Raw genomic sequence first — 27,934 nt, 5'->3', positions numbered from 1 at the left:
CTGAAGTTAGTTGTCATGACGTGAAAATCCAATAATCATTTGACAAAAGCATCCCAAAAATAAGAATCAAAACGCATAGTGTGCACCAACAATGACCTTGTGCGAACTCTCCTTTTCCAAGCTCATTTGCCAACATGGGCCAAAACATAGATTATAAATACACATAACATAAATACATGGAATTTCTTTTCTTTTTATTATAAGTTCATAAATGTTAATAGTTTTCTTAAAAATAACATTTGTGGTTTCATAGCTACTTACATCCGGCCAATAAATTGCATACCTCTCAAAGCCACTTCACCACTACTTCCATATTCAGCTTAGCATCAAAAAAAATGTTTCATGTGGTTCTTAAGGAAAGTTAGTGCTTTGATCGACACGACTTGTATTTGATTCCGGTATCACATTTATACGGCCCGCAGATTCTCATTCCCCGATTGGTGATTTCCTTCATTGTGGGTGTTATTCAGTATTATAAATCATTTAGAGACTTTGGATTATTTGGAATTTTGAACTTGAATCTGCTACCAACTAATGGTAAACTTTGTTATTTGGTCAAAAGTATTTATTGTTCTTTCGAACCTTCGTTTGATCAAAAAACAATTCACACATTTCAACATGTTTTTCTTGAGTGATTGTTTCGTTCGACATTTCCTATACTCGGAGAAGTATATGCATATTCGAAATGACATTTAGGCTTGTAATATTTCTGATGCATTATATATATATATATATATATATATATATATATATATGTGTGTGTGTGTGTGTGTGTGTGTATATATATATATATATATATAATTGCATCTTTACAAATATTTAATTTCTGAGCCATATTTTGTAATTTACATGTTTCCTTGTAATAACATAACCGTATATACACTTAATTTACAATAATTACCCTTGATGTTCCACAATTATGCAGTCGGGTAGGAGGCCATCATGGCAATGCCACAAAGGCCTTCTTGCGCATCAACATCTCTTTGCATCATTATGTACCCCTCTTGACCCCAACTTGTTCCCCAAGAGTTCTTCACCAGCCAATATTTAGTTCCGTCAGCACTCGCTCCATAACCAACCGCAGTAACACCATGGTCTAGTTCAATACCACATTCTCCTGTAAACACCCCGCTAGAGTAGAATTGGAAGTCAGACCCACTAGCATCAATGGCCACAGAAATAGGCTGACTAGCTACAGCTTTCAATAGTGCACTTTCACTATTAGCAGGAACATCTTCATGACCCGTAATGGTTGCAGCATGGTTAGATTCCTCATTGCTGTTGCAGGTGCCATCGACTCCTTTGTACGGGTAGTTGCTCTCTGTAGTAAGACCTTTATTGTTTAAGATGAAATCAAAGGCATCGTCCATAAGACCGCCCTCACATCCCTGATCCTGTCCACCGGTGTCACAGTCCACGAGCTCTTGTTCGGATAGAGAGACCAATTTACCTGTTTCAAGTTGGGTTATTCCTTCCATAGCCGCCACAGCTGAAAACGCCCAGCAACACCCTACAAACATATATGATGTGATATCGAGTTTAAATATGGTCTTGTAAGAAAACATAACTTAATTAGTAATTAGACTACGTCTCAAGTTTGAAATTTCCGTAGTAGTTTTAGCTTACCACATTGGCCTTGGTCTTTAACAGGTGTTACTGCGCCTTTCTTTCTCCAGTCCATTGATGATGGAACTGCTGTCACATTTTCATACCTAAAAGCAGAGGTCGATGAGGAACATTCATGTGCCTTGAATCGGTTCCTTGTGCTCGTGAACTCTTTATTTGTGAGGTCTGCAAACTCATTAACTGCTAGTTTGTAAGCTTTGTTCATGACACTGTTAGATGACTCTATGTAACGAACATTCTCTTGAAAAATCTTTGAACGTTCTTCTTTCTCATCAACATCCTTGTACACGCGTCCATAATGAGCCATCCATTGTTCGTGGCTCTCATAGCTTGGAGCTTCAGGGAGTAACCTAGATGTAGTGTGTGAAAGCAAAGTAGCGTAGAAAAAGATTAATACCAAAAAAGTTTGGGTTGTTCGGTTTGTTGATGTCATAATTTTGGTAGATACAAGAGAAAATGGATGTGAATGATGATTTGGAATAATATCTTTGCCTACAGGTCTACTTTATATAGAAACACATGGTTTCATCATTGTTTGGGAAACAATATATATATATATATATATATATATATATATATATATATATATATATATATATATATATGACCGTTCGTGGAAGATATGACGTTCAATTGATATATATTAATTAATATGAGGAAAACATAAATGTTACGTTGTTTAGATTTATGATTGATGCCACTAATTTACTTGGATTTTTCCTTTGGACTATACTCATGTTGACTAAAATTGTTGTGTACTAATTTGTTTTCTTAACATAGGCATAGGTAGGTTATATAAAAGCTTACAGAACATAGTTTGGCCATTATTTTGGATTGTAGTTGTGTCATTTATGAAAGAAATTCTTTAAAGGTCTGATACGTAAAACAAATTTTTTTATTTCTAACATTTTTTTATTACTCGCTTTTAGATGTTCAAAACCCAGATATGCATGCCTTTATTCTATTTATCTCCATCTTGGTTTATGTTAACTTTACCGACACATTCAATGCATTTGAAGAATACAAGGCAGTAAAGTAATTTGATTGGTTGTACAAAATATCAATCTCATCACAACATACATTACAATTACAAGAAGCTTGTTATATGCAAGATATCTTGATCCCTCAACCAGACTTGCAGTATCCCCAAAACGATCAAGAAAAATAATATTTCAAGAGGGATTATGCCATAAAACCCATAAGTTTTTCAGAAATTTACAGTTTTACCATTCGACAGAATTTTTGTTCGTTTATACCATAAAGTTGTAAAAAAAATTGGTTTTGCCCTATTTACAGGAAACTTTTTTTGCCAGATGGACGATGTGTTGGAAGGACTCGGTGGCGTGTCACGCTTTTTATGTTTCATATCTCGTAAACATAGTATATAATGTATATTACTGAAACAATTTAAAATACAATAACTGTATATATATTGTGTATACATTTTAAATTACGTATTTTTTGTATCTCGCAAAAATAGTTATTATTATTATTATTATTATTATTATTATTATTATTATTATTATTATTATTATTATTGTTATTAGTATTATAATTAATATTATTGTTAATATTTTATTTTTTAAAATACATAAATACATTTTAAAATTTGATTTTAAAGGTATAAATATATTTATATATTTAAAAAATATGTTATTAAAGGTTAAAATATAATTTAAAATGTATATATACACTTACAAAAAATAAAATAATAATAATAATAATAATAATAATAATAATAATAATAATAATAATAATAATAATAATAATAATAATAATACTTATTATTATTATTATTATTATTATTATTATTATTATTATTATTATTATTATTAAAACTATTATTACTTTATTATAAATTGTTTCAATAATAAACAATATATATCAATTTTTCGAGTTATAAAACCCAAAAGGAGATGCAGGTGAGTTGTTTGTTTATTGCTTTATGAGTTGGAGGTGGTGGGTTCGAATCCCTTAATTTGCTTTATCTGGGTTTTAGTATTCTGGGTTTGGGTCCATCGGGTCCGGATAAACCGGGTCTAAAAACCGGAACCACTTTTACGGTCGTAACCGGTTTTTGTGAATCGTTTAAAAGATTCATATTTTATTCGTTTCAACTCCGATTGATATGCGGTTTATTCTAAATTCTAGTTTAGAGTTTGTACATAATTTTAGACTATAAATTTGTCATTTTTAGTTTTATATTCATTGGCTTACAGTCCCCCAAAGTCGAGATATTAAAGCTGAACGTTTTTAGTTTTTCAGTTTTTTTGTATTATCTGAAAGTTTTAAAACACGCATGTCTTATTCTTTTGAAATCGAATTGACATGTGGTTTTTTCCAACTTAGAGTTTAGCGTTTTTGCATCAGTTAAAACTATAATTTTGTCATTTTTTGTTTAATATTCAATGATTTGCAGTCCCCCGAAGTCGGGATCTCAAAACTGAAAATTAGCTATATGTTTAAGTACTTTGTATTATGTAAAAATGTTAACACATGCATATCTCATTCGTTTAAAGTCAGATTGACATGCTGTTTTTTTTTCCATACTGTAGTTTATAGTTTGTAAATGATTTTAGACTATAATTTTGTCAATTTTGGTTTTATATTCAATGAGTTACAGTCCTACAAAATCGGGATATCAATATGATGATTTTCAATGTTAAAACCACTAAGTAGTAAACAATTAGTAAAAAATTCTGGTTTTTCTGGTTCTAAACCCACTTTATCTGGTTTGAGCCTACCCACTTTTATGTTTTCCAGTTTTCCGAATCTAGACCCACTTTACCCGGTACCGTACCCGAAACAGAACCGGAACCGGGTCCTATATACAGGTCCGGTTTATGGTTCTACAAAGTCTCATTAACCGGTTCTTGGTTTTCCGGGTCTAGGTCCATCTAGTCCAATTTGGACCCACTTTCATCTCTATTTCCAGCTATACACGTTACCGGTTTAACCTATAAAAAGAGAAAAAACAATTTTTTTTTACAAGTTTCCGGTATATAACGAACAACAACTCTGTCAAATGGTAAAACCGCAAATTCCTGAAAAACTTAAGGGTTTTGATGACATAATCCCTATTGTGAAATTTTCATTTGGCCCTAATGCATGAATGCTTCTTCACGACCACTTTTCACAATCAATGAGTGATGCCCGATGTTTGAATTTTCAACTGAAGTCAGTTGTCACGACGTGAGAAACCAATAATCATTTGACAAAACCTTCCCAAAAATAAGAATCAAAACGCATAGTGTGCACCAACAATGACCTTGTGCGAACTCTCCTTTTCCAAGCTCATTTGCCAACATGGGCCAAAACATAGATTATAAATACACATAACATAAATACAGGAAATTTCTTTTCTTTTTATTATAAATTCATAAATATTAATAGTTTTCTTAAAAATAACATCTGTGGTTTCATAGCTACTTACATCCGGCCAATAAATTGCATACCTCTCAAAGCCACTTCACCACTACTTCCATATTCAGCTTAGCATCAAAAAAAATGTTTCATGTGGTTCTTAAGGAAAGTTAGTGCCTTGATCGACACGACTTGTATTTGATTCCGGTATCACATTTATACGGCCCGCGGATTCTCATTCACCGATTTGTGATTTCCTTAATTATGGGTGTTATTCAGTATTATAAATCATTTAGAGACTTTGGATTATTTGGAATTTTGCACTTGAATCTGCTACCAACTAATGGTAAACTTTGTTATTTGGTCAAAAGTATTTATTGTTCTTTCGAACCTTCGTTTGATCAAAAAACAATTCACACATTTCAACATGTTTTTCTTGAGTGATTGTTTCGTTCAACAATTTCCTATACTCGGAGAAGTATATGCATATTCGAAATGACATTTAGGCTTGTAATATTTCTGATGCATTATATATATATATATATATATATATATATATATATATATATATATAATTGCATCTTTACAAATATTTAATTTCTGAGACATATTTTGTAATTTACACGTTTCCTTGTAATAACATAACCCTAAATACACTTAATTTACAATAATTACCCTTGATGTTCCACAATTATGCAGTCGGGTAGGAAGCCATCATGGCAATGCCACAAAGGCCTTCTTGCGCATCAACATCTCTTTGCATCATTATGTACCCCTCTTGACCCCAACTTGTTCCCCAAGAGTTCTTCACCAGCCAATATTTAGTTCCGTCAGCACTCGCTCCATAACCAACCGCAGTAACACCATGGTCTAGTTCAGTACCACATTCTCCTGTAAACACCCCGCTAGAGTAGAATTGGAAGTCAGACCCACTAGCATCAATGGCCACAGAAATAGGTTGACTAGCTACAGCTTTCAATAGTGCACTTTCACTATTAGCAGGAACATCTTCATGACCCGTAATGGATGCAGCATGGTTAGATTCCTCATTGCTGTTCCAGGTGCCATCGACTCCTTTGTACGGGTAGTTGCTCTTTGTAGTAAGACCTTTATTGTTTAAGATGAAATCAAAGGCGTCGTCCATAAGACCGCCCTCACATCGCTGATCCTATCCACCGGTGTCAGAGTCCACGAGCTCTTGTTCGGATAGAGAGACCAATTTAGCTGTTTTCAGTTGGGTTATTCCTTCCATAGCCGCCACAGCTTAAAACGCCCAGCAACACCCTACAAACATATATGATGTGATATAGAGTTTAAATATGGTCTTGTAAGAAACCATAACTTCATTAGTAATTAGACAACGTCTCAAGTTTGAAATTTCAGTAGTAGTTTTAGCTTACCACATTGGCCTTGGTCTTTAACAGGTGTTACTGCGCCTTTCTTTCTCAAGTCCATTGATGATGGAACCGTTGTCACATTTTCATATCTGAAAGCAGAGGTCGATGGGGAACATTCATGTGCCTTGAATCAGTTCCTTGTGCTCGTGAACTCTTCGTTTGTGAGGTCTGCAAACTCATTAACTGCTAGTTTGTAAGCTTTGTTCATGACACTGTTGGATGACTCTATGTAACGAACATTCTCTTGAAAAATCTTTGAACGTTGTTCTTTCTCATTAGCATCCTTGTACACGTGTCCATAATGAGCCATCCGTTGTTCGTGGCTCTTATAGCTTGGAGCTTCATGGAGCAACCTAGATGTAGTGTGTGAAAGCAAAGTAGCATAGAAAAAGATTAATACCAAAAAAGTCTGGGTTGTCCGGTTTGTTGATGTCATAATTTTGGTAGATACAAGAGAAAATGGATGTGAATGATGATTTGGAATAATTTCTTTGCCTACAGGTCTACTTTATATAGAAACACGTGGTTTCGTCATTGTTTGGGAAACAATATATATATATATATATATATATATATATATATATATATTTATATATATATATATATATATATATATATCACCGTTCGTGGAAGATATGACGTTCAATTGATATATATTAATTAATATGAGGAAAACATACATGTTACGTTGTTTAGATTTATGTTTGATGCCACTAATTTACTTGGATTTTTCCTTTGGACTATACTCATGTTGACTAAAATTGTTGTGTACTAATTTGCTTTCTTAACATAGGCATAGGTAGGCTATATAAAAGCTTACAGAACATAGTTTGACCATTATTTTAGAGTGTGGTTGTGTCATTTATGAAAGAAGTTCTTTAAAGGTCTGATACGTAAAACACATTTTTTTATTTCTAACATTTTTTTATTACTCGCTTTTAGATGATCAAAACGCAGATATGCATGCCTTTATTCTATTTATCTCCATCTTGGTTTATGTTAACTTTACCGACACATTCAATGCATTTGAAGAATACAAGGCACTAAAGTAATTTGATTGGTTGTACAAAATATCAATCTCATCACAACATACATTGCAATTACAAGAAGCTTGTTATATGTAAGATATCTTGATCCCTCAACCAGACTTGCAGTATCCCCAAAACGATCAAGAAAAATAATATTTCAAGAGGGATTATGCCATAAAACCCATAAGTTTTTCAGAAATTTACAGTTTTACCATTCGACAGAATTTTTGTTCGTTTATACCATAAAGATGTAAAAAAAAATTGGGTTTGCCCTTTTTACAGGTAACTTTTATTGCCAGATGGACGATGTGTTGGAAGGACTCGGTGGCGTGTCACGCTTTTTATGTTTCATATCTCGAAAACATAGTATATAGTGTATATTACTGAAACAATTTAAAATACAATAACTGTATATATATTGTGTATACATTTTAAATTACGTATTTTTTGTATCTCGCAAAAATAGTAATTATTGTTATTATTATTATTATTATTATTATTATTATTATTATTATTATTATTAAAACTATTATTACTTTATTATAAATTGTTTCAATAATAAACAATATATATCAATTTTTCGAGTTATAAAACCCAAAAGGAGATGCAGCTGAGTTGTTTGTTTATTGCTTTATGAGTTGGAGGTGGTGGGTTCGAATCCCTCAATTTGCTTTATCTTGGTTTCAGTATTCCGGGTTTGGGTCCATCGGGTCCGGGTAAACCGGGTCTAAAAACCGGAACCACTTTTCCGGTTGTAACCGGTTTTTGTGAATCGTTTAAAAGATGCATATTTTATTCGTTTCAACTCCGATTGATATGCGGTTTATTCTAAATTCTAGTTTAGAGTTTGTACATAATTTTAGACTATAAATTTGTCATTTTTAGTTTTATATTCATTGGCTTACAGTCCCCCAAAGTCGAGATATCAAAGCTGAACGTTTTTAGTTTTTCAGTTTTTTTGTATTATCTGAAAGTTTTAAAACATGCATGTCTTATTCTTTTGAAATCGAATTGACATGTGGTTTTTTCGAACTTAGAGTTTAGCGTTTTTGCATTAGTTAAAACTATAATTTTGTCATTTTTTGTTTAATATTCAATGATTTGCAGTCCCCCGAACTCGGGATCTCAAAACAGAAAATTAGCTATATGTTTATATACTTTGTATTATGTAAAAATGTTAACACATGCATATCTCATTCGTTTAAAGTCAGATTGACATGCTGTTTTTTCATACTGTAGTTTATAGTTTGTAAATGATTTTAGACTATAATTTTGTAAATTTTGATTTTATATTCAATGAGTTACAGTCCCACAAAATCGGGATATCAATATGATGATTTTCAATGTTAAAACCACTAAGTAGTAAACAATTAGTAAAAAATTCTGGTTTTTCTGGTTCTAAACCCACTTTATCCGGTTCGAGCCTACCCACTTTTATATTTTCCGGTTTTCTGATTCTAGACCCACTTAACCCGGTACCGTACCCGAAACCGAACGGGAACCGGGTCCTATATACAGGTCCGGTTTATGGTTCTAAAAAGTCTCATTAACCGGTTCTTGGTTTTCCGGGTCTAGGTCCACCCAGTCCAGTTTGGACCCACTTTCATCTCTATTTCAAGCTATACACGTTACCGGTTTAAACTATGAAAAGAGAGAAAACAATTTTTTTTACAAGTTTCCGGTATATAACGAACAACAACTCTGTCAAATGGTAAAACCGCAAATTCCTGAAAAACTTAAGGGTTTTGATGACATAATCCCTATTTTGAAATTTTCATTTGGCCCTAATGCATGAATGCTTCTTCACGGCCACTTTTCACAATCAATGAGTGATGCCCGATGTTTGAATTTTCAACTGAAGTCAGTTGTCACGACGTGAAAAACCAATAATCATTTGACAAAACCTTCCCAAAAATAAGAATCAAAACGCATAGTGTGCACCAACAATGACCTTGTGGAAACTCTCCTTTTCCAAGCTCATTTGCCAACATGGGCCAAAACATAGATTATTAATACACATAACATAAATACACGAAATTTCTTTTCTTTTTATTATAAATTCATAAATGTTAATAGTGTTCTTAAAAATAACATTTGTGGTTTCATAGCTACTTACATCCGGCCAATAAATTGCATACCTCTCAAAGCCACTTCACCACTACGTCCATATTCAGCTTAGCATCAAAAAAAATGTTTCAAGTGGTTCTCAAGGAAAGTTAGTGTTTTGATCGACATGAATTGTATTTGAATCCGGTATCACATTTATACGGCCCACAGATTCTCATTCCCCGATTTGTGATTTCCTTCATTGTGGGTGTTATTTAGTATTATCAAATCATTTAGAGACTTTGGATTATTTGGAATTTTGCACTTGAATCTGCTAACAACTAATGGTAAACTTTGTTATTTGGTCAAAAGTATTTATTGTTCATTTGAACCTTCCTTTGATCAAAAGACAATTCGCACATCTCAACATGTTTTTCTTGAGTGATTGTTCCGTTCGACATTTCCTATACTCGGAGAAGTATATGCATATTCGAAATGACATTTAGGCTTGTAATATTTCTGATGCATTATATATATATATATATATATATATATATATATATATATATATATATATATATATATATATAATTGCATCTTTACAAATATTTAATTTCTGAGATATATTTTGTAATTTACATGTTTCCTTGTAATAACATAACCGTAAATACACTTAATTTACAATAAGTACCCTTGATGTTCCACAATTATGCAGTCGGGTAGGAAGCCATCATGGCAATGCCACAAAGGCCTTCTTGCGCATCAACATCTCTTTGCATCATTATGTACCCCTCTTGACCCCAACTTGTTCCCCAAGAGTTCTTCACCAGCCAATATTTAGTTCCGTCAGCACTCGCTCCATAACCAACCGCAGTAACACCATGGTCTAGTTCAGTACCACATTCTCCTGTAAACACCCCGCTAGAGTAGAATTGGAAGTCGGACCCACTAGCATCAATGGCCACAGAAATAGGCTGACTAGCTACAGCTTTCAATAGTGCACTTTCACTATTAGCAGGAACATCTTCATGACCCGTAATGGCTGCAGCATGCTTAGATTCCTCGTTGCTGTTGCATGTGCCATCGACTCCTTTGTACGGGTAGTTGCTCTCTGTAGTAAGACCTTTATTGTTTAAGATGAAATCAAAGGCGTCGTCCATAAGACCGCCCTCACATCCCTGATCCTGTCCACCGGTGTCACAGTCCACGAGCTCTTGTTCGGATAGAGAGACCAATTTACCTGTTTTCAGTTGGGTTATTCCTTCCATAGCCGCCACAGCTGAAAACGCCCAGCAACACCCTACAAACATATATGATATGATATAGAGTTTAAATATGGTCTTGTAAGAAAACATAACTTAATTAGTAATTAGACTACGTCTCAAATTTGAAATTTTCGTAGTAGTTTTAGCTTACCACATTGGCCTTGGTCTTTAACAGGTGTTACTGCGCCTTTCTTTCTCCAGTCCATTGATGATGGAACTGCTGTCACATTTTCATACCTGAAAGCAGAGGTCGATGGGGAACATTCATGTGCCTTGAATCGGTTCCTTGTGCTCGTGAACTCTTCGTTTGTGAGGTCTGCAAACTCATTAACTGCTAGTTTGTAAGCTTTGTTCATGGCACTGTTGGATGACTCTATGTAACGAACATTCTCTTGAAAAATCTTTGAACGTTGTTCTTTCTCATCAACATCCTTGTACACGCGTCCATAATGAGCCATCCATTGTTCGTGGCCCTCATAGCTTGGAGCTTCAGGGAGCAATCTAGATGTAGTGTGTGAAAGCAAAGTAGCGTAGAAAAAGATTAATACCAAAAAAGTATGGGTTGTCCGGTTTATTGATGTCATAATTTTGGTAGATACAAGAGAAAATGGATGTGAATGATGATTTGGAATAATTTCTTTGCCCACAGGTCTACTTTATATAGAAACACATTGTTTCATCATTGTTTGGGAAACTATATATATATATATATATATATATATATATATATATATATATATATATATATATATATCACCGTTCGTGGAAGATATGATGTTCAATTGATATATATTAATTAATATGAGGAAAACATACATGTTACGTTGTTTAGATTTATGATTGATGCCACTAATTTACTTGGATTTTTCCTTTGGACTATACTCATGTTGACTAAAATTGTTGTGTACTAATTTGTTTTCTTAACATAGGCATAGGTAGGCTATATAAAAGCTTACAGAACATAGTTTGGCCGTTATTTTGGAGTGTAGTTGTGTCCTTTACGAAAGAAATTCTCTGAAGGTCTGATACGACTAACAGATTTTTTTATTTCTAACATTTTTTTATTACTCGCTTTTAGATGTTCAAGATGCAGATATGCATGCCTTTATTCTATTTATCTCCATCTCGGTTTATGTTAACTTTACCGACACATTGAATGCATTTGAAGAATACAAGGCAGTAAAGGAATTTGATTGGTTGTACAAAATATCAATGTCATCACAACATACATTGCAATTACAAGAAGCTTGTTATATGTAATATATCTTGATCCCTCAACCAGACTTGCAGTATCCCCAAAACGATCAAGAAAAATAATATTTCAAGAGGGATTATGCCATAAAACCCATAAGTTTTTAAGAAATTTACAGTTTTACCTTTCGACGGAATTTTTGTTCGTTGATACCGTAAAGTTGTAATAACGAATTGGTTTTGCCCTTTTTACAGGTAAATTTTATTGTCACATGGACGATGTGTTGGAAGGACTCGGTGGCGTGTCACGCTTTTTATGTTTCATATCTCGAAAACATAGTATATAATGTATATTACTGAAACAATTTAAAATACAATTACTGTATATATATTGTGTATACATTTTAAATTACGTATTTTTTGTATCTCGCAAAAATAGTAATTATTATTATTATTATTATTATTATTATTATTATTATTATTATTATTATTATAATTAATATTATTGTTACTATTTTATTTTTTAAAAATAAATAAATACATTTTAAAATTTGATTTTAAAGGTATAAATATATTTATCAATTTAAAAAATATGTTATTAATGGTTAAAATACAATTTTAAAAACGTAATTTAAAATGTATATATACACTTACAAAAAATAAAAGGGATAATATCATAAAAAAAACCTTAAGTTTGGCAGAAAATATCGTTTTTACCCTTCGGCAAATTTTTGGTTCATTTATACCGCAAACTTGTCATTTTTTTTTGTCGGTTTTGCCCTTGTTACCTGCAATAACAGGTTTCCAGGTTATTATGAATTATTTTTTGCGAAAAAACCCTTAAGTTTACAAATATTTTGCAAAAAAACCCTTAAGATTATAAACATATAAAAATAAATATATATTCAAAATTTTATAAAACTAAATAGTTTTCTACTGAAACATATTTTTAGCTTTATGTACGGTAAATTTTATATTTGTTTGATATAAAGTTGTTATATTTAAATTTTAAAAAAATTACATAGTTTTAACAAAATTTGAATATATTTCTTAATTAATACTTGAACTTTTCAAAACAAAATTATAAACATTTGTTAGTTAATAAGTAATTATGCTAAAATAGTTATTATGAATAATATGGTATCATGTACATTCAATTAATTTTTTTTAAAAGGTAAATAAAAATATTTTATATATTTAAAAGGTTTGTATTTCAGAAATACTAACATATCGTATTTTTTATATGTTTAAATACATAATAATATTATCATATTTTTTTATAAAAATATCATAAACATGTTAAACATCAAAAAAAAAATATAAACATTTTAAACATATAAAATATAAATATATTTGTCTAATTTATTATATAAATATATTTATTTTTATATAAAATATGATAGTTTATTATTTCTGAAATTCAAACCTTTTAAACATATAAAATATTTTTATTTTTCTTTTAAAAAAATTAATTGAATGTCACTAATGTCATATTATTATTAGTTAACAGACGTTTTTTAAAGTTACTTTGAAAAGTTTAAATATTAATTAATAAATATTTAAATTTTGATAAAACTAGGTAACTTTTTTAAAACTTAAATATAAAAACTTTATATCAAACAAATATAAAATTTACCATACATAAAGCTAAAAATATGTTTCAGTAGAAAACTATTTAGTTTTATAAAATTTTGAATATATATTTATATTTTATATGTTTATAATCTTAAGGGTTTTTTTGCAAAATATTTGTAAACTTAAGGGTTTTTTCGCAAAAAATAATTCATAATAACCTAAAAACCTGCTATTGCAGGTTACAAAGAGAAAACCGATAAAAAAATTATAAGTTTGCGGTATAAATGAACCAAAAATCTGCCGAAGGGTAAAACCGACATTTTCTGCCAAAGTTAAGGTTTTTTATGACATTATCCCAAAATAAAATAATAATAATAATAATAATAATAATAATAATAATAATAATATTAATATTAATAATAATAATACTTATTATTATTATTATTATTATTATTATTATTATTGTTATTATTATTATTACTTTATTATAAATTGTTTCAATAATAAACAATATATATCAAGTTTTCGAGTTATAAAACTCAAAAGGAGATGCAACTGAGTTGTTTGTTTATTGCTTTATGAGTTGGAGGTGGTGGGTTCGAATCCCTCAATTTCCTTTATCTGGGTTTCAGTATTACGGGTTTGGGTCCATCGGGTCCGGGTAAACCGGGTCTAAAAACCGGAACCACGTTTACGGTCGTAACCGGTTTTTGTGAATCGTTTAAAAGATTCATATTTTATTCGTTTCAACTCCGATTGATATGCGGTTTATTCCAAATTCTAGTTTAGAATTTGTACATAATTGTAGACTATAAATTTGTCATTTTTAGTTTTCTATTCATTGGCTTACAGTCCCCCAAAGTTGAGATATCAAAACTGAACGTTTTTAGTTTTTCAGTTTTTTTGTTTATCTGAAAGTTTTAAAACATGCATGTCTTATTCTATTGAAACCGAATTGACATGTGGTTTTTTCCAACTTATAGTTTAGCGTTTTTGCATGAGTTTAAACTATAATTTTCTCATTTTTTTGTTTAATGTTCAATGATTTGCAGTCCCCCGAATTCGGGATCTCAAAACTGAAAATTAGCTATATGTTTATGTACTTTGTATTATGTGAAAATGTTAACACATGCATATCTCATTCGTTTAAAGTTAGATTGACATGCTGTTTTTTTTCCATACTGTAGTTTATAGTTTGTACATGATTTTAGACTCTAATTTTGTCAATTTTGGTTTTATATTCAATGAGTTACAGTCCCACAAAATCGGGATATCAATATGATGATTTTCAATGTTAAAACCACTAAGTAGTAAACAATTAGTAAAAAATTCTGGTTTTTCTGGTTCTAAACCCACTTTATCCGGTTCGAGCCTACCCACTTTTATGTTTTCCGATTCTAGACCCACTTTACCCGGTATCGTACCCGAAACCGAACCGGAACCGGGTCCTATATACAGGTCCGGTTTACGGTTCTAAAAAGTCTCATTAACCGGTTCTTGGTTTTCCGGGTCTAGGTCCATCCAGTCCAGTTTGGACCCACTTTCATCTCTATTTCCAGCTATACACGTTACCGGTTTAACCTATAAAAAGAGAAAAAACAATTTTTTTTACAAGTTTCTGGTATATAACGAACAACAACTTTGTCAAATCATAAAACCGCAAATTCCTGAAAAACTTAAGGGTTTTGATGGCATAATCCCTATTTTGAAATTTTCATTTGGCCCAAATGCATGAATGCTTCTTCACGGCCACTTTTCACAATCAATGAGTGATGCCCGATGTCTGAATTTTCCACTGAAGTAAGTTGTCATGACGTGAAAATCCAATAATCATTTGACAAAAGCTTCCCAAAAATAAGAATCAAAACGCATAGTGTGCACCAACAATGACCTTGTGCGAACTCTCCTTTTCCAAGCTCATTTGCCAACATGGGCCAACACATAGATTATAAATACACATAACATAAATACATGGAATTTCTTTTCTTTTTATTATAAGTTCATAAATGTTAATAGTTTTCTTAAAAATAACATTTGTGGTTTCATAGGTACTTACATCCGGCTAATAAATTGCATACCTCTCAAAGCCACTTAACCACTACTTCCATATTCAGCTTAGCATCAAAAAAAATGTTTCAACCGGTTCTCAAGGAAAGTCAATGTTTTGATCGACATGACTTGTATTTGAATCCGGTATCACATTTATACGGCCCACAGATTCTCATTCCCCGATTTGTGATTTCCTTCATTGTGGGTGTTATTTAGTATTATCAAATCATTTAGAGACTTTGGATTATTTGGAATTTTGCACTTGAATCTGCTACCAACTAATGGTAAACTTTGTTATTTGGTCAAAAGTATTTATTGTTCATTCGAACCTTCGTTTGATCAAAAAACAATTCACACATTTCAACATTTTCTTGAGTGATTGTTTCGTTCGACATTTCCTATACTCGGAGAAGTATATGCATATTCGAAATGACATTTAGGCTTGTAATATTTCTGATGCATTATATATATATATATATATATATATATATATATATATATATATATATATATATAATTGCATCTTTACAAATATTTAATTTCTGAGATATATTTTGTAATTTACATGTTTCCTTTTAATAACATAACCGTAAATACACTTAATTTACAATAATTACCCTTGATGTTCCACAATTATGCAGTCGGGTAGGAAGCCATCATGGCAATGCCACAAAGTCCTTCTTGCGCATCAACATCTCTTTGCATCATTATGTACCCCTCTTGACCCCAACTTGTTCCCCAAGAGTTCTTCACCAGCCAATATTTAGTTCCGTCAGCACTCGCTCCATAACCAACCACAGTAACACCATGGTCTAGTTCAGTACCACATTCTCCTGTAAACACCCCGCTAGAGTAGAATTGGAAGTCAGACCCACTAGCATCAATGGCCACAGAAATAGGCTGACTAGCTACAGCTTTCAATAGTGCACTTTCACTATTAGCAGGAACATCTTCATGACCCGTAATGGCTGCAACATGGTTAGATTCCTCGTTGCTGTTGCATGTGCCATCGACTCCTTTGTACGGGTAGTTGCTCTCTGTAGTAAGACCTTTATTGTTTAAGATGAAATCAAAGGCATCGTCCATAAGACCTCCCTCACATCCCTGATCCTGTCCACCGGTGTCACAGTCCACGAGCTCTTGTTCGGATAGAGAGACCAATTTACCTGTTTTTAGTTGTGTTATTCCTTCCATAGCCGCCACAGCTGAAAACGCCTGGCAACACCCTACAAACATATATGATGTGATATCGAGTTTAAATATGGTCTTGTAAGAGAACATAACTTAATTAGTGATTAGACTACGTCTCATGTTTGAAATTTCCGTAGTAATTTTAGCTTACCACATTGGCCTTGGTCTTTAACAGGTGTTACTGCGCCTTTCTTTCTCCAGTCCATTGATGATGGAACTGCTGTCACATTTTCATACCTGAAAGCAGATGTCGATGGGGAACATTCATGTGCCTTCAAATCGGTTCCTTGTGCTCGTGAACTCTTCGTTTGTGAGGTCTGCAAACTCATTAAGTGCTAGTTTGTAAGCTTTGTTCATGACACTGTTAGATGACTCTATGTAATGAACATTCTCTTGAAAAATCTTTGAACGTTCTTCTTTCTCATCAACATCCTTGTACACGCGTCCATAATGAGCCATCCATTGTTCGTGGCTCTCATAGCTTGGAGCTTCAGGGAGTAACCTAGATGTAGTGTGTGAAAGCAAAGTAGCGTAGAAAAAGATTAATACCAAAAAAGTTTGGGTTGTTCGGTTTGTTGATGTCATAATTTTGGTAGATACAAGAGAAAATGGATGTGAATGATGATTTGGAATAATATCTTTGCCTACAGGTCTACTTTATATAGAAACACATGGTTTCATCATTGTTTGGGAAACAATATATATATATATATATATATATATATATATATATATATATATATATATATATATATATATATATATGACCGTTCGTGGAAGATATGACGTTCAATTGATATATATTAATTAATATGAGGAAAACATAAATGTTACGTTGTTTAGATTTATGATTGATGCCACTAATTTACTTGGATTTTTCCTTTGGACTATACTCATGTTGACTAAAATTGTTGTGTACTAATTTGTTTTCTTAACATAGGCATAGGTAGGTTATATAAAAGCTTACAGAACATAGTTTGGCCATTATTTTGGAGTGTAGTTGTGTCATTTATGAAAGAAATTCTTTAAAGGTCTGATACGTAAAACAAATTTTTTTATTTCTAACATTTTTTTTATTACTCGCTTTTAGATGTTCAAAACGCTGATATGCATGCCTTTATTTTATTTATCTCCATCTTGGTTTATGTTAACTTTACCGACACATTCAATGCATTTGAAGAATACAAGGCAGTAAAGTAATTTGATTGGTTGTACAAAATATCAATCTCATCACAACATACATTGCAATTACAAGAAGCTTGTTATATGCAAGAGATCTTGATCCCTTAACCAGACATGCAGTATCCCCAAAACGATCAAGAAAAATAATATTTCAAGAGGGATTATGCCATAAAACCCATAAGTTTTTCAGAAATTTACAGTTTTACCATTCGACAGAATTTTTGTTCGTTTATACCATAAAGTTGTAAAAAAAAAAAAATTGGTTTTCCCCTTTTTACAGGTAACTTTTATTGCCAGATGGACGATGTGTTGGAAGGACTCAGCGGCGTGTCACGCTTTTTATGTTTCATATCTCGAAAACATAGTATATAATGTATATTACTGAAACAATTTAAAATTCAATAACTGTATATATGTTGTGTATACATTTTAAATTACGTATTTTTTGTATCTCGCAAAAATAGTAATTATTGTTATTATTATTATTATTATTATTATTATTATTATTATTATTATTATTATTATTATTATTAATATTGTTAATATTTTATTTTTTAAAAATAAATAAATACATTTTAAGATTTGATTTTAAAGGTATAAATATATTTATATATTTAAAAAATATGTTATTAAAGGTTAAAATATAATTTTAAATGTATATATACACTTACAAAATATAATAATAATAATAATAATAATAATAATAATAATAATAATAATAATAATAATAATACTTAATATTATTATTATTATTATTATTATTATTATTATTATTATTATTATTACTATTATTAAAACTATTATTACTTTATTATAAATTTTTTCAATAATAATCAATATATATCAATTTTTCGAGTTATAAAACCCAAAAGGAGATGCAGCTGAGTTGTTTGTTTATTGCTTTATGAGTTGGAGGTGGTGGGTTCAAATCCCTCAATTTGCTTTATCTGGGTTTCAGTATTCTGGGTTTGGGTCCATCGGGTCCGGGTAAACCGGGTCTAAAAACCGGAACCACTTTTACGGTCGTAACCGGTTTTTGTGAATCGTTTAAAAGATGCATATTTTATTTGTTTCAACTCCGATTGATATGCGGTTTATTCCAAATTCTAGTTTAGAGTTTGTACATAATTTTAGACTATAAATTTGTCATTTTTAGTTTTATATTCATCGGCTTACAGTCCCCCAAAATCGAGATATCAAAGCTGAACGTTTTTAGTTTTTCAGTTTTTTTGTATTATCTGAAAGTTTTAGAACATGCATGTCTTATTCTTTTGAAATCGAATTGACATGTGGTTTTTTTCCAACTTAGAGTTTAGCGTTTTTGCATCAGTTAAAACTATAATTTTGTCATTTTTTGTTTAATATTCAATGATTTGCAGTCCCCCGAAGTCGGGATATCAAAACTGAAAATTAGCTATATGTTTATGTACTTTGTATTATGTAAAAATGTTAACACATGCATATCTCATTCGTTTAAAGTCAGATTGACATGCTGTTTTTTTACCATACTATAGTTTATAGTTTGTAAATGATTTTAAACTATAATTTTGTTAATTTTGGTTTTATATTCAATGAGTTACAGTCCCACAAAATCGGGATATCAATATGATGATTTTCAATGTTAAAACCACTAAGTAGTAAACAATTAGTAAAAAATTCTGGTTTTTCTGGTTCTAAACCCACTTTATCCGGTTCGAGCCTACCCACATTTATGTTTTCCGGTTTTCCGATTCTAGACCCACTTTACCCGGTACCGTACCCGAAACCGAACCGGAACCGGGTCCTATATACAGGTCCGGTTTACGGTTCTAAAAAGTCTCATTAACCGGTTCTTGGTTTTCCGGGTCTAGGTCCATCCAGTCCAGTTTGGACCCACTTTCATCTCTATTTCCAGCTATACACGCTACCGGTTTAACCTATAAAAAGAGAAAAAACAATTTTTTTTACAAGTTTCCGGTATATAACGAACAACAACTCTGTCAAATGGTAAAACCGCAAATACCTGAAAAACTTAAGGGTTTTGATGACATAATCCCTATTTTGAAATTTTCATTTGGCCCTAATGCATGAATGCTTCTTCACGGCCACTTTTCACAATCAATGAGTGATGCCCGATGTTTGAATTTTCAACTGAAGTCAGTTGTCACGACGTGAAAAACCAATAATCATTTGACAAAACCTTCCCAAAAATAAGAATCAAAACGCATAGTGTGCACCAACAATGACCTTGTGCGAACTCTCCTTTTCCAAGCTCATTTGCCAACATGGGCCAAAACATAGATTATAAATACACATAACATAAATACACGAAATTTCTTTTCTTTTTATTATAAATTCATACATGTTAATAGTTTTCTTAAAAATAACATCTGTGGTTTCATAGCTACTTACATCCGGCCAATAAATTGCATACCTCTCAAAGCCACTTCACCACTACTTCCATATTCAGCTTAGCATCAAAAAAAATGTTTCATGTGGTTCTTAAGGAAAGTTAGTGCTTTGATCGACATGAATTGTATTTGATTCCGGTATCACATTTATACGGCCCGCAGATTCTCATTCCCCGATTTGTGATTTCCTTCATTGTGGGTGTTATTCAGTATTATAAAATCATTTAGAGACTTTGGATTATTTGGAATTTTGCACTTGAATCTGCTACCAACTAATGGTAAACTTTGTTATTTGGTCAAAAGTATTTATTGTTCATTCGAACCTTCGTTTGATCAAAAAACAATTCACACATTTCAACATGTTTTTCTTGAGTGATTGTTTCGTTCGACATTTCCTATACTCGGAGAAGTATATGCATATTCGAAATGACATTTAGGCTTGTAATATTTCTGATGCATTATATATATATATATATATATATATATATATATATATAATTGCATCTTTACAAATATTTAATTTATGAGATATATTTTGTAATTTACATGTTTCCTTGTAATAACATAACCGTAAATACACTGAATTTAGAATAATTACCCATGATGTTCCACAATTATGCAGTCGGGTAGGAAGCCATCATGGCAATGCCACAAAGGCCTTCTTGCGCATCAACATCTCTTTGCATCATTATGTACCCCTCTTGACCCCAACTTGTTCCCCAAGAGTTCTTCACCAGCCAATATTTAGTTCCATCAGCACTCGCTCCATAACCAACTGCAGTAACACCATGGTCTAGTTCAGTACCACATTCTCCTGTAAACACCCCGCTAGAGTAGAATTGGAAGTCAGACCCACTAGCATCAATGGCCACAGAAATAGGCTGACTAGCTACAGCTTTCAATAGTGCACTTTCACTATTAGCAGGAACATCTTCATGACCCGTAATGGCTGCAGCATGGTTAGATTCCTCGTTGTTGTTGCAGGTGCCATCGACTCCTTTGTACGGGTAGTTGCTCTCTGTAGTAAGACCTTTATTGTTTAAGATGAAATCAAAGGCGTCGTCCATAAGACCGCCCTCACATCCCTGATCCTGTCCACCGGTGTCACAGTCCACGAGCTCTTGTTCGGATAGAGAGACCAATTTACGTGTTTTCAGTTGGGTTATTCCTTCCATAGCCGCCACAGCTGAAAACGCCCAGCAACACCCTACAAACATATATGATGTGATATCGAGTTTAAATATGGTCTTGTAAGAAAACATAACTTAATTAGTAATTAGACTACGTCTCAAGTTTGAAATTTCCGTAGTAGTTTTTGCTTACCACATTGGCCTTGGTCTTTAACAGGTGTTACTGCGCCTTTCTTTCTCCAGTCCATTGATGATGGAACTGCTGTCACATTTTCATACCTGAAAGCAGTGGTCGATGGGGAACATTCATGTGCCTTGAATCGGTTCCTTGTGCTCGTGAACTCTTCGTTTGTGAGGTCCGCAAACTCATTAACTGTTAGTTTGTAAGCTTTGTTCATGACACTGTTGGATGACTTTATGTAACGAACATTCTCTTGAAAAATCTTTGAACGTTGTTCTTTCTCATCAGCATCCTTGTACACGCGTCCATAATGAGCCATCCATTGTTCGTGGCTCTCATAGCTTGGAGCTTCAGGGAGCAACCTAGATGTAGTGTTTGAAAGCAAGGTAGCGTAGAAAAAGATTAATACCAAAAAAGTCTGGGTTGTCCGGTTTGTTGATGTCATAATTTTGGTAGATACAAGAGAAAATGGATGTGAATGATGATTTGGAATAATTTCTTTACCCACAGGTCTACTTTATATAGAAACACGTTGTTTCATCATTGTTTGGGAAACTATATATATATATATATATATATATATATATATATATATATATCACCGTTCGAGGAAGATATGATGTTCAATTGATATATATTAATTAATATGAGGAAAACATACATGTTACGATATTTAGATTTATGATTGATGCCACTAATTTACTTGGATTTTTCCTTTGGACTATAGTCATGTTGACTAAAATTGTTTTGTACTAATTTGTTTTCTTAACATAGGCATAGGTAGGTTATATAAAAGCTTACAGAACATAGTTTGGCCATTATTTGGGAGTGTAGTTGTGTCATTTATGAAAGAAATTCTTGAAAGGTCTGATACGTAAAACAGATTTTTTTATTTCTAACATTTTTTTTATTACTCGCTTTTAGATGTTCAAAACGCAGATATGCATGCCTTTATTCTATTTATCTCCATCTTGGTTTACGTTAACTTTACCGACACATTGAATGCATTTGAAGAATACGAGACAGTAAAGGAATTTGATTGGTTGTACAAAATATCAATCTCATCACAACATACATTGCAATTACAAGAAGCTTGTTATATGTAATATATCTTGATCCCTCAACCAGACTTGCAGTATCCCCAAAACGATCAAGAAAAACAATATTTCAAGAGGGATTATGCCATAAAACCCATAAGTTTTTCAGAAATTTACAGTTTTACCTTTTGACGGAATTTTTGTTCATTTATACCGTAATGATGTAATAAAAAATTGGTTTTGCCCTTTTTACAGGTAACTTTTATTGCAACATGGACGATGTGTTGGAAGGACTCGGTGGCGTGTCACGCTTTTTATGTTTCATATCTCGAAAACATAGTATATAATGTATATTACTGAAACAATTTAAAATACAATAACTGTATATATATTGTGTATACCTTTTAAATTACGTATTTTTTGTATCTCGCAAAAATAGTAAATATTATTATTATTATTATTATTATTATTATTATTATTATTATTATTATTATTATTATTATTATTAGTGTCATTAGTATTATAATTAATATTATTGTTATTATTTTATTTTTTTTAAATAAATAAATACATTTTAAAATTTGATTTTAAAGGTATAAATATATTTATCAATTTAAAAAATATGTTATTAAAGGTTAAAATACAATTTTAAAAACGTAATTTAAAATGTATATATACACTTACAAAAAATAAAATAATAATAATTATAATAATAATAATAATAATAATAATAATTATTATTATTATTATTATTATTATTATTATTATTATTATTATTATTATTATTATTACTTTATTATAAATTGTTTCAATAATAAACAATATATATCAAGTTTTCGAGTTATAAAACCCAAAAGGAGATGCAGCTGAGTTGTTTGTTTATTGCTTTATGAGTTGGAGGTGATGGGTTCGAATCCCTCAATTTGCTTTATCTGGGTTTCAGTATTACGGGTTTGGGTCCATCGGGTCCGGGTAAACCGGGTCTAAATACCGGAACCACGTTTACGGTCGTAACCGGTTTTTGTGAATCGTTTAAAAGATTCATATTTTATTCGTTTCAACTCCGATTGATATGCGGTTTATTCCAAGTATATAACGAACAACAACTCTGTCAAATCGTAAAACCGTAAATTCCTGAAAAACTTAAGGGTTTTGATGGCATAATCCCTATTTTGAAATTTTCATTTGGCCCTAATGCATGAATGCTTCTTCACGGCCACTTTTCACAATCAATGAGTGATGCCCGATGTCTGAATTTTCCACTGAAGTCAGTTGTCATGACGTGAAAAGCCAATAATCATTTGACAAAACCTTCCCAAAAATAAGAATCAAAACGCATAGTGTGCACCAACAATGACCTTGTGCGAACTCTCCTTTTCCACGCTCATTTGCCAACATGGGCCAAAACATAGATTATAAATACACATAACATAAATACATGGAATTTCTTTTCTTTTTATTATAAGTTCATGAATGTTAGTAGTTTTCTTAAAAATAACATCTGTGCTTTCATAGCTACTTACATCCGGCCAATAAATTGCATACCTCTCGAACCCACTTCACCACTACTTCCATATTCAGCTTAGCATAATTTTTTTTTTTCAAGTGGTTCTTAAGGAAAGTTAGTGCTTTGATCGACATGAATTGTATTTGATTCCGGTATCACATTTATACGGCCCGCAGATTCTCATTCCCCGATTTGTGATTTCCTTCATTGTGGGTGTTATTCAGTATTATCAAATCATTTAGAGACTTTGGATTATTTGGAATTTTGCACTTGAATCTGCTACCAACTAATGGTAAACTTTGTTATTTGGTCAAAAGTATTTATTGTTCATTCGAACCTTCGTTTGATCAAAAAACAATTCACACATTTCAACATGTTTTTCTTGAGTGATTGTTTCGTTCGACATTTCCTATACTCGGAGAAGTATATGCATATTCGAAATGACATTTAGGCTTGTAATATTTCTGATGCATTATATATATATATATATATATATATATATATATATAATTGCATCTTTACAAATATTTAATTTATGAGATATATTTTGTAATTTACATGTTTCCTTGTAATAACATAACCGTAAATACACTGAATTTAGAATAATTACCCATGATGTTCCACAATTATGCAGTCGGGTAGGAAGCCATCATGGCAATGCCACAAAGGCCTTCTTGCGCATCAACATCTCTTTGCATCATTATGTACCCCTCTTGACCCCAACTTGTTCCCCAAGAGTTCTTCACCAGCCAATATTTAGTTCCGTCAGCACTCGCTCCATAACCAACCGCAGTAACACCATGGTCTAGTTCAGTACCACATTCTCCTGTAACACCCCGCTAGAGTAGAATTGGAAGTCGGACCCACTAGCATCAATGGCCACAGAAATAGGTTGACTAGCTACAACTTTCAATAGTGCACTTTCACTATTAGCAGGAACATCTTCATGACCCGTAATGGCTGCAGCACGGTTAGATTCCTCGTTGCTGTTGCAGGTGCCATCGACTCCTTTGTACGGGTAGTTGCTCTCTTTAGTAAGACCTTTATTGTTTAAGATGAAATCAAAGGCCTCGTCCATAAGACTGCCCTCACATCCCTGATCCTGTCCACTGGTGTCACAGTCCACGAGCTCTTGTTCGGATAGAGAGACCAATTTACGTGTTTTCAGTTGGGTTATTCCTTCCATAGCCGCCACAGCTGAAAACGCCCAGCAACACCCTACAAACATATATGATGTGATATCGAGTTTAAATATGGTCTTGTATGAAAACATAACTTAATTAGTAATTAGACTACGTCTCAAGTTTGAAATTTTCGTAGTAGTTTTTGCTTACCACATTGACCTTGGTCTTTAACAGGTGTTACTGCGCCTTTCTTTCTCCCGTCCATTGACGATGGAACTGCTGTCACATTTTCATACCTGAAAGAAGAGGTCGATGGGGAACATTCATGTGCCTTGAATCGGTTCCTTGTGCTCGTGAACTCTTCGTTTGTAAGGTCTGCAAACTCATTAACTGCTAGTTTGTAAGCTTTGTTCATGACATTGTTGGATGACTCTATTTAACGAACATTCTCTTGAAAAATCTTTGAACGTTGTTATTTCTCATTAGCATCCTTGTACACGCGTCCATAATGAGCCATCCATTGTTCGTGGCTCTCATAGCTTGGAGCTTCAGGGAGCAACCTAGATGTAGTGTGTGAAAGCAAAGTAGCGTAGAAAAAGATTAATACCAAAAAAGTCTGGGTTGTCCGGTTTGTTGATGTCATAATCTTGGTAGATACAAGTGAAAATGGATGTGAATGATGATTTGGAATAATTTCTTTGCCCACAGGTCTACTTTATATAGAAACACGTTGTTTCATCATCGTTTGGGAAACTATATATATATATATATATATATATATATATATATATATATATATATATATATATATATATATATATATATATCACCGTTCGTGGAAGATATGATGTCCAATTGATATATATTAATTAATATGAGGAAAACATACATGTTACGTTGCTTAGATTTATGATTGATGCCCACTAATTTACTTGGATTTTTCCTTTGGACTATACTCATGTTGACTAAAATTGTTGTGTACTAATTTGTTTTCTTAACATAGGCATAGGTAGGTTGTATAAAAGCTTACAGAACATAGTTTGGCCATTATTTTGGAGTGTAGTTGTGTCATTTATGAAAGAAATTCTTTAAAGGTCTGATACGTATAACAAATTTTTTTATTTCTAACATTTCTTTATTACTTGCTTTTAGATGTTCAAAATGCAGATATGCATGCCTTTATTCTATTTATCTCCATCTTGGTTTATGTTAACTTTACCGACACATTCAATGCATTTGAAATATACAAGGCAGTAAAGGAATTTGATTTGTTGTACAAAATATCAATCTCATCACAACATAATTTGCAATTACAAGAAGCTTGTTAAATGTAATATATCTTGATCCCTCAACCAGACTTGCAGTATCCTTAAAACGATCAAGAAAATTAATATTTCAAGAGGGATTATGCCATAAAACCCATAAGTTTTTCAGGAATTTACAGTTTTATCTTTCGACAGAAATTTTGTTCATTTATACCGTAAAGTTGTAAAAAAAAAAATGGTTTTGCCCTTTTTACAGGTAACTTTTATTGCCACATGGACGATGAGTTGGAAGGACTCGGTGGCGTGTCATGCTTTTTATGTTTCATATCTCTAAAACATAGTATATAATAGTATATAATGTATATTACTGAAACAATTTAAAATACAGTAACTGTATATATATTGTGTATACATTTTCAATTACGTATTTTTTGTATCTCGCAAAAATAGTAATTATTATTATTACTATTATTATTATTATTATTATTATTATTATTATTATTATTATTATTGTAATTAGTATTATAATTAATATTATTGTTATTATTTTATTTTTTTAAATTAAATAAATACATTTTAAAATTTGATTTTAAAGGTTTAAATATACTTATAAATTTAAAAAATATGTTATTAAAGGTTAAAATACAATTTTAAAAACGTAGTTTAAAATGTATATATACACTTACAAAAAATAAAATAATAATAATAATAATAATAATAATAATAATAATAATAATAATAATAATACTTATTATTATTATTATTATTATTATTATTATTATAATTATTATTATTATTATTATTATTATTTTAACTATTATTACTTTATTATAAATTGGTTCAATAATAAACAATATATATCAACTTTTCGAGTTATAAAACCCAAAAGGTGATGCAGCTGAGTTGTTTGTTTATTGCTTTATGAGTTGGTGGGTTCGAATCCCTCAATTTTCTTTATCTGGGTTTCAGTATTTCGGGTTTGGGTCCATTGGGTCCGGGTAAACCGGGTCTAAAAACTGGAACCACTTTTACGGTCGTAACCGGTTTTTGTGAATCGTTTAAAAGATGCATATTTTATCCGTTTCAACTCCGATTGATATGCGTTTTTTTCCAAAATTCTAGTTTAGAGTTTGTACATAATTTTAGACTATAACTTTGTCATTTTTAGTTTTATATTCATAGCTACTTACATCCGACCAATAAATTGCATACCTCTCAAAGCCACTTCACCACTACTTCCATATTCAGCTTAGCATCAAAATAAATGTTTCAAGTGGTTCTCAAGGAAAGTTAGTGTTTTGATCGACACGACTTGTATTTGAATCCGGTATCACATTTATACGGCCCGCAGATTCTCATTCCCCGATTTGTGATTTCCTTCATTGTG

The 27,934-nt window shown here is 31.8% G+C and overlaps 3 protein-coding genes and 3 pseudogenes across 3 annotated transcripts; all 6 read right to left on the bottom strand.

Moving 5' to 3' along the window:
* Positions 1-917: 917 nt before the first annotated feature.
* On the bottom strand, positions 918-2,059 carry LOC145011066 (senescence-specific cysteine protease SAG39-like). Its single transcript, XM_078969689.1, has 2 exons — positions 1,627-2,059; positions 918-1,510 (listed from the first exon to the last, which is right to left on the bottom strand). Exons 1-2 carry the CDS (start codon positions 2,057-2,059, stop codon positions 918-920), a joined length of 1,026 nt encoding a protein of 341 aa, XP_078825815.1.
* Positions 2,060-5,677: 3,618 nt separating this feature from the next.
* Positions 5,678-6,822, bottom strand: LOC145011534 (senescence-specific cysteine protease SAG12-like; annotated as a pseudogene).
* Positions 6,823-10,157: 3,335 nt separating this feature from the next.
* On the bottom strand, positions 10,158-11,309 carry LOC145010761 (senescence-specific cysteine protease SAG39-like). Its single transcript, XM_078969289.1, has 2 exons — positions 10,877-11,309; positions 10,158-10,760 (listed from the first exon to the last, which is right to left on the bottom strand). The coding sequence occupies exons 1-2, from the start codon at positions 11,307-11,309 to the stop codon at positions 10,168-10,170; spliced, it is 1,026 nt and encodes a 341-aa protein (XP_078825415.1). The 3' UTR covers positions 10,158-10,167.
* A 4,864-nt stretch (positions 11,310-16,173) lies between these two features.
* On the bottom strand, positions 16,174-17,316 carry LOC145010928 (senescence-specific cysteine protease SAG39-like; annotated as a pseudogene).
* A 3,598-nt stretch (positions 17,317-20,914) lies between these two features.
* On the bottom strand, positions 20,915-22,059 carry LOC145011015 (senescence-specific cysteine protease SAG39-like). The gene is made up of 2 exons (XM_078969624.1): positions 21,627-22,059; positions 20,915-21,510 (listed from the first exon to the last, which is right to left on the bottom strand). The coding sequence occupies exons 1-2, from the start codon at positions 22,057-22,059 to the stop codon at positions 20,918-20,920; spliced, it is 1,026 nt and encodes a 341-aa protein (XP_078825750.1). The 3' UTR covers positions 20,915-20,917.
* Positions 22,060-24,781: 2,722 nt separating this feature from the next.
* LOC145011469 (senescence-specific cysteine protease SAG39-like) lies at positions 24,782-25,925 on the bottom strand (annotated as a pseudogene).
* Positions 25,926-27,934: the final 2,009 nt, after the last annotated feature.

The sequence above is a fragment of the Lactuca saligna genome, chromosome 8 (genome assembly GCF_052625555.1).
Source record: "Lactuca saligna cultivar CGN05327 chromosome 8, ASM5262555v1, whole genome shotgun sequence".
NCBI lineage: Eukaryota > Viridiplantae > Streptophyta > Magnoliopsida > Asterales > Asteraceae > Lactuca > Lactuca saligna.
This window is presented reverse-complemented; position numbering and strand designations above follow the sequence as displayed.

Bases quoted from the DNA above. Each gene is read 5' to 3' on its own strand.
- LOC145011066 (XM_078969689.1), bottom strand. From the start codon at position 2,059: ATGACATCAACAAACCGAACAACCCAAACTTTTTTGGTATTAATCTTT. The intron at 1,511-1,626 runs GTAAGCTAAAAC...ATATGTTTGTAG, and splicing joins TAAAGACCAAGGCCAATGTG to GGTGTTGCTGGGCGTTTTCA.
- LOC145010761 (XM_078969289.1), bottom strand. From the start codon at position 11,309: ATGACATCAATAAACCGGACAACCCATACTTTTTTGGTATTAATCTTT. The intron at 10,761-10,876 runs GTAAGCTAAAAC...ATATGTTTGTAG, and splicing joins TAAAGACCAAGGCCAATGTG to GGTGTTGCTGGGCGTTTTCA.
- LOC145011015 (XM_078969624.1), bottom strand. From the start codon at position 22,059: ATGACATCAACAAACCGGACAACCCAGACTTTTTTGGTATTAATCTTT. The intron at 21,511-21,626 runs GTAAGCAAAAAC...ATATGTTTGTAG, and splicing joins TAAAGACCAAGGCCAATGTG to GGTGTTGCTGGGCGTTTTCA.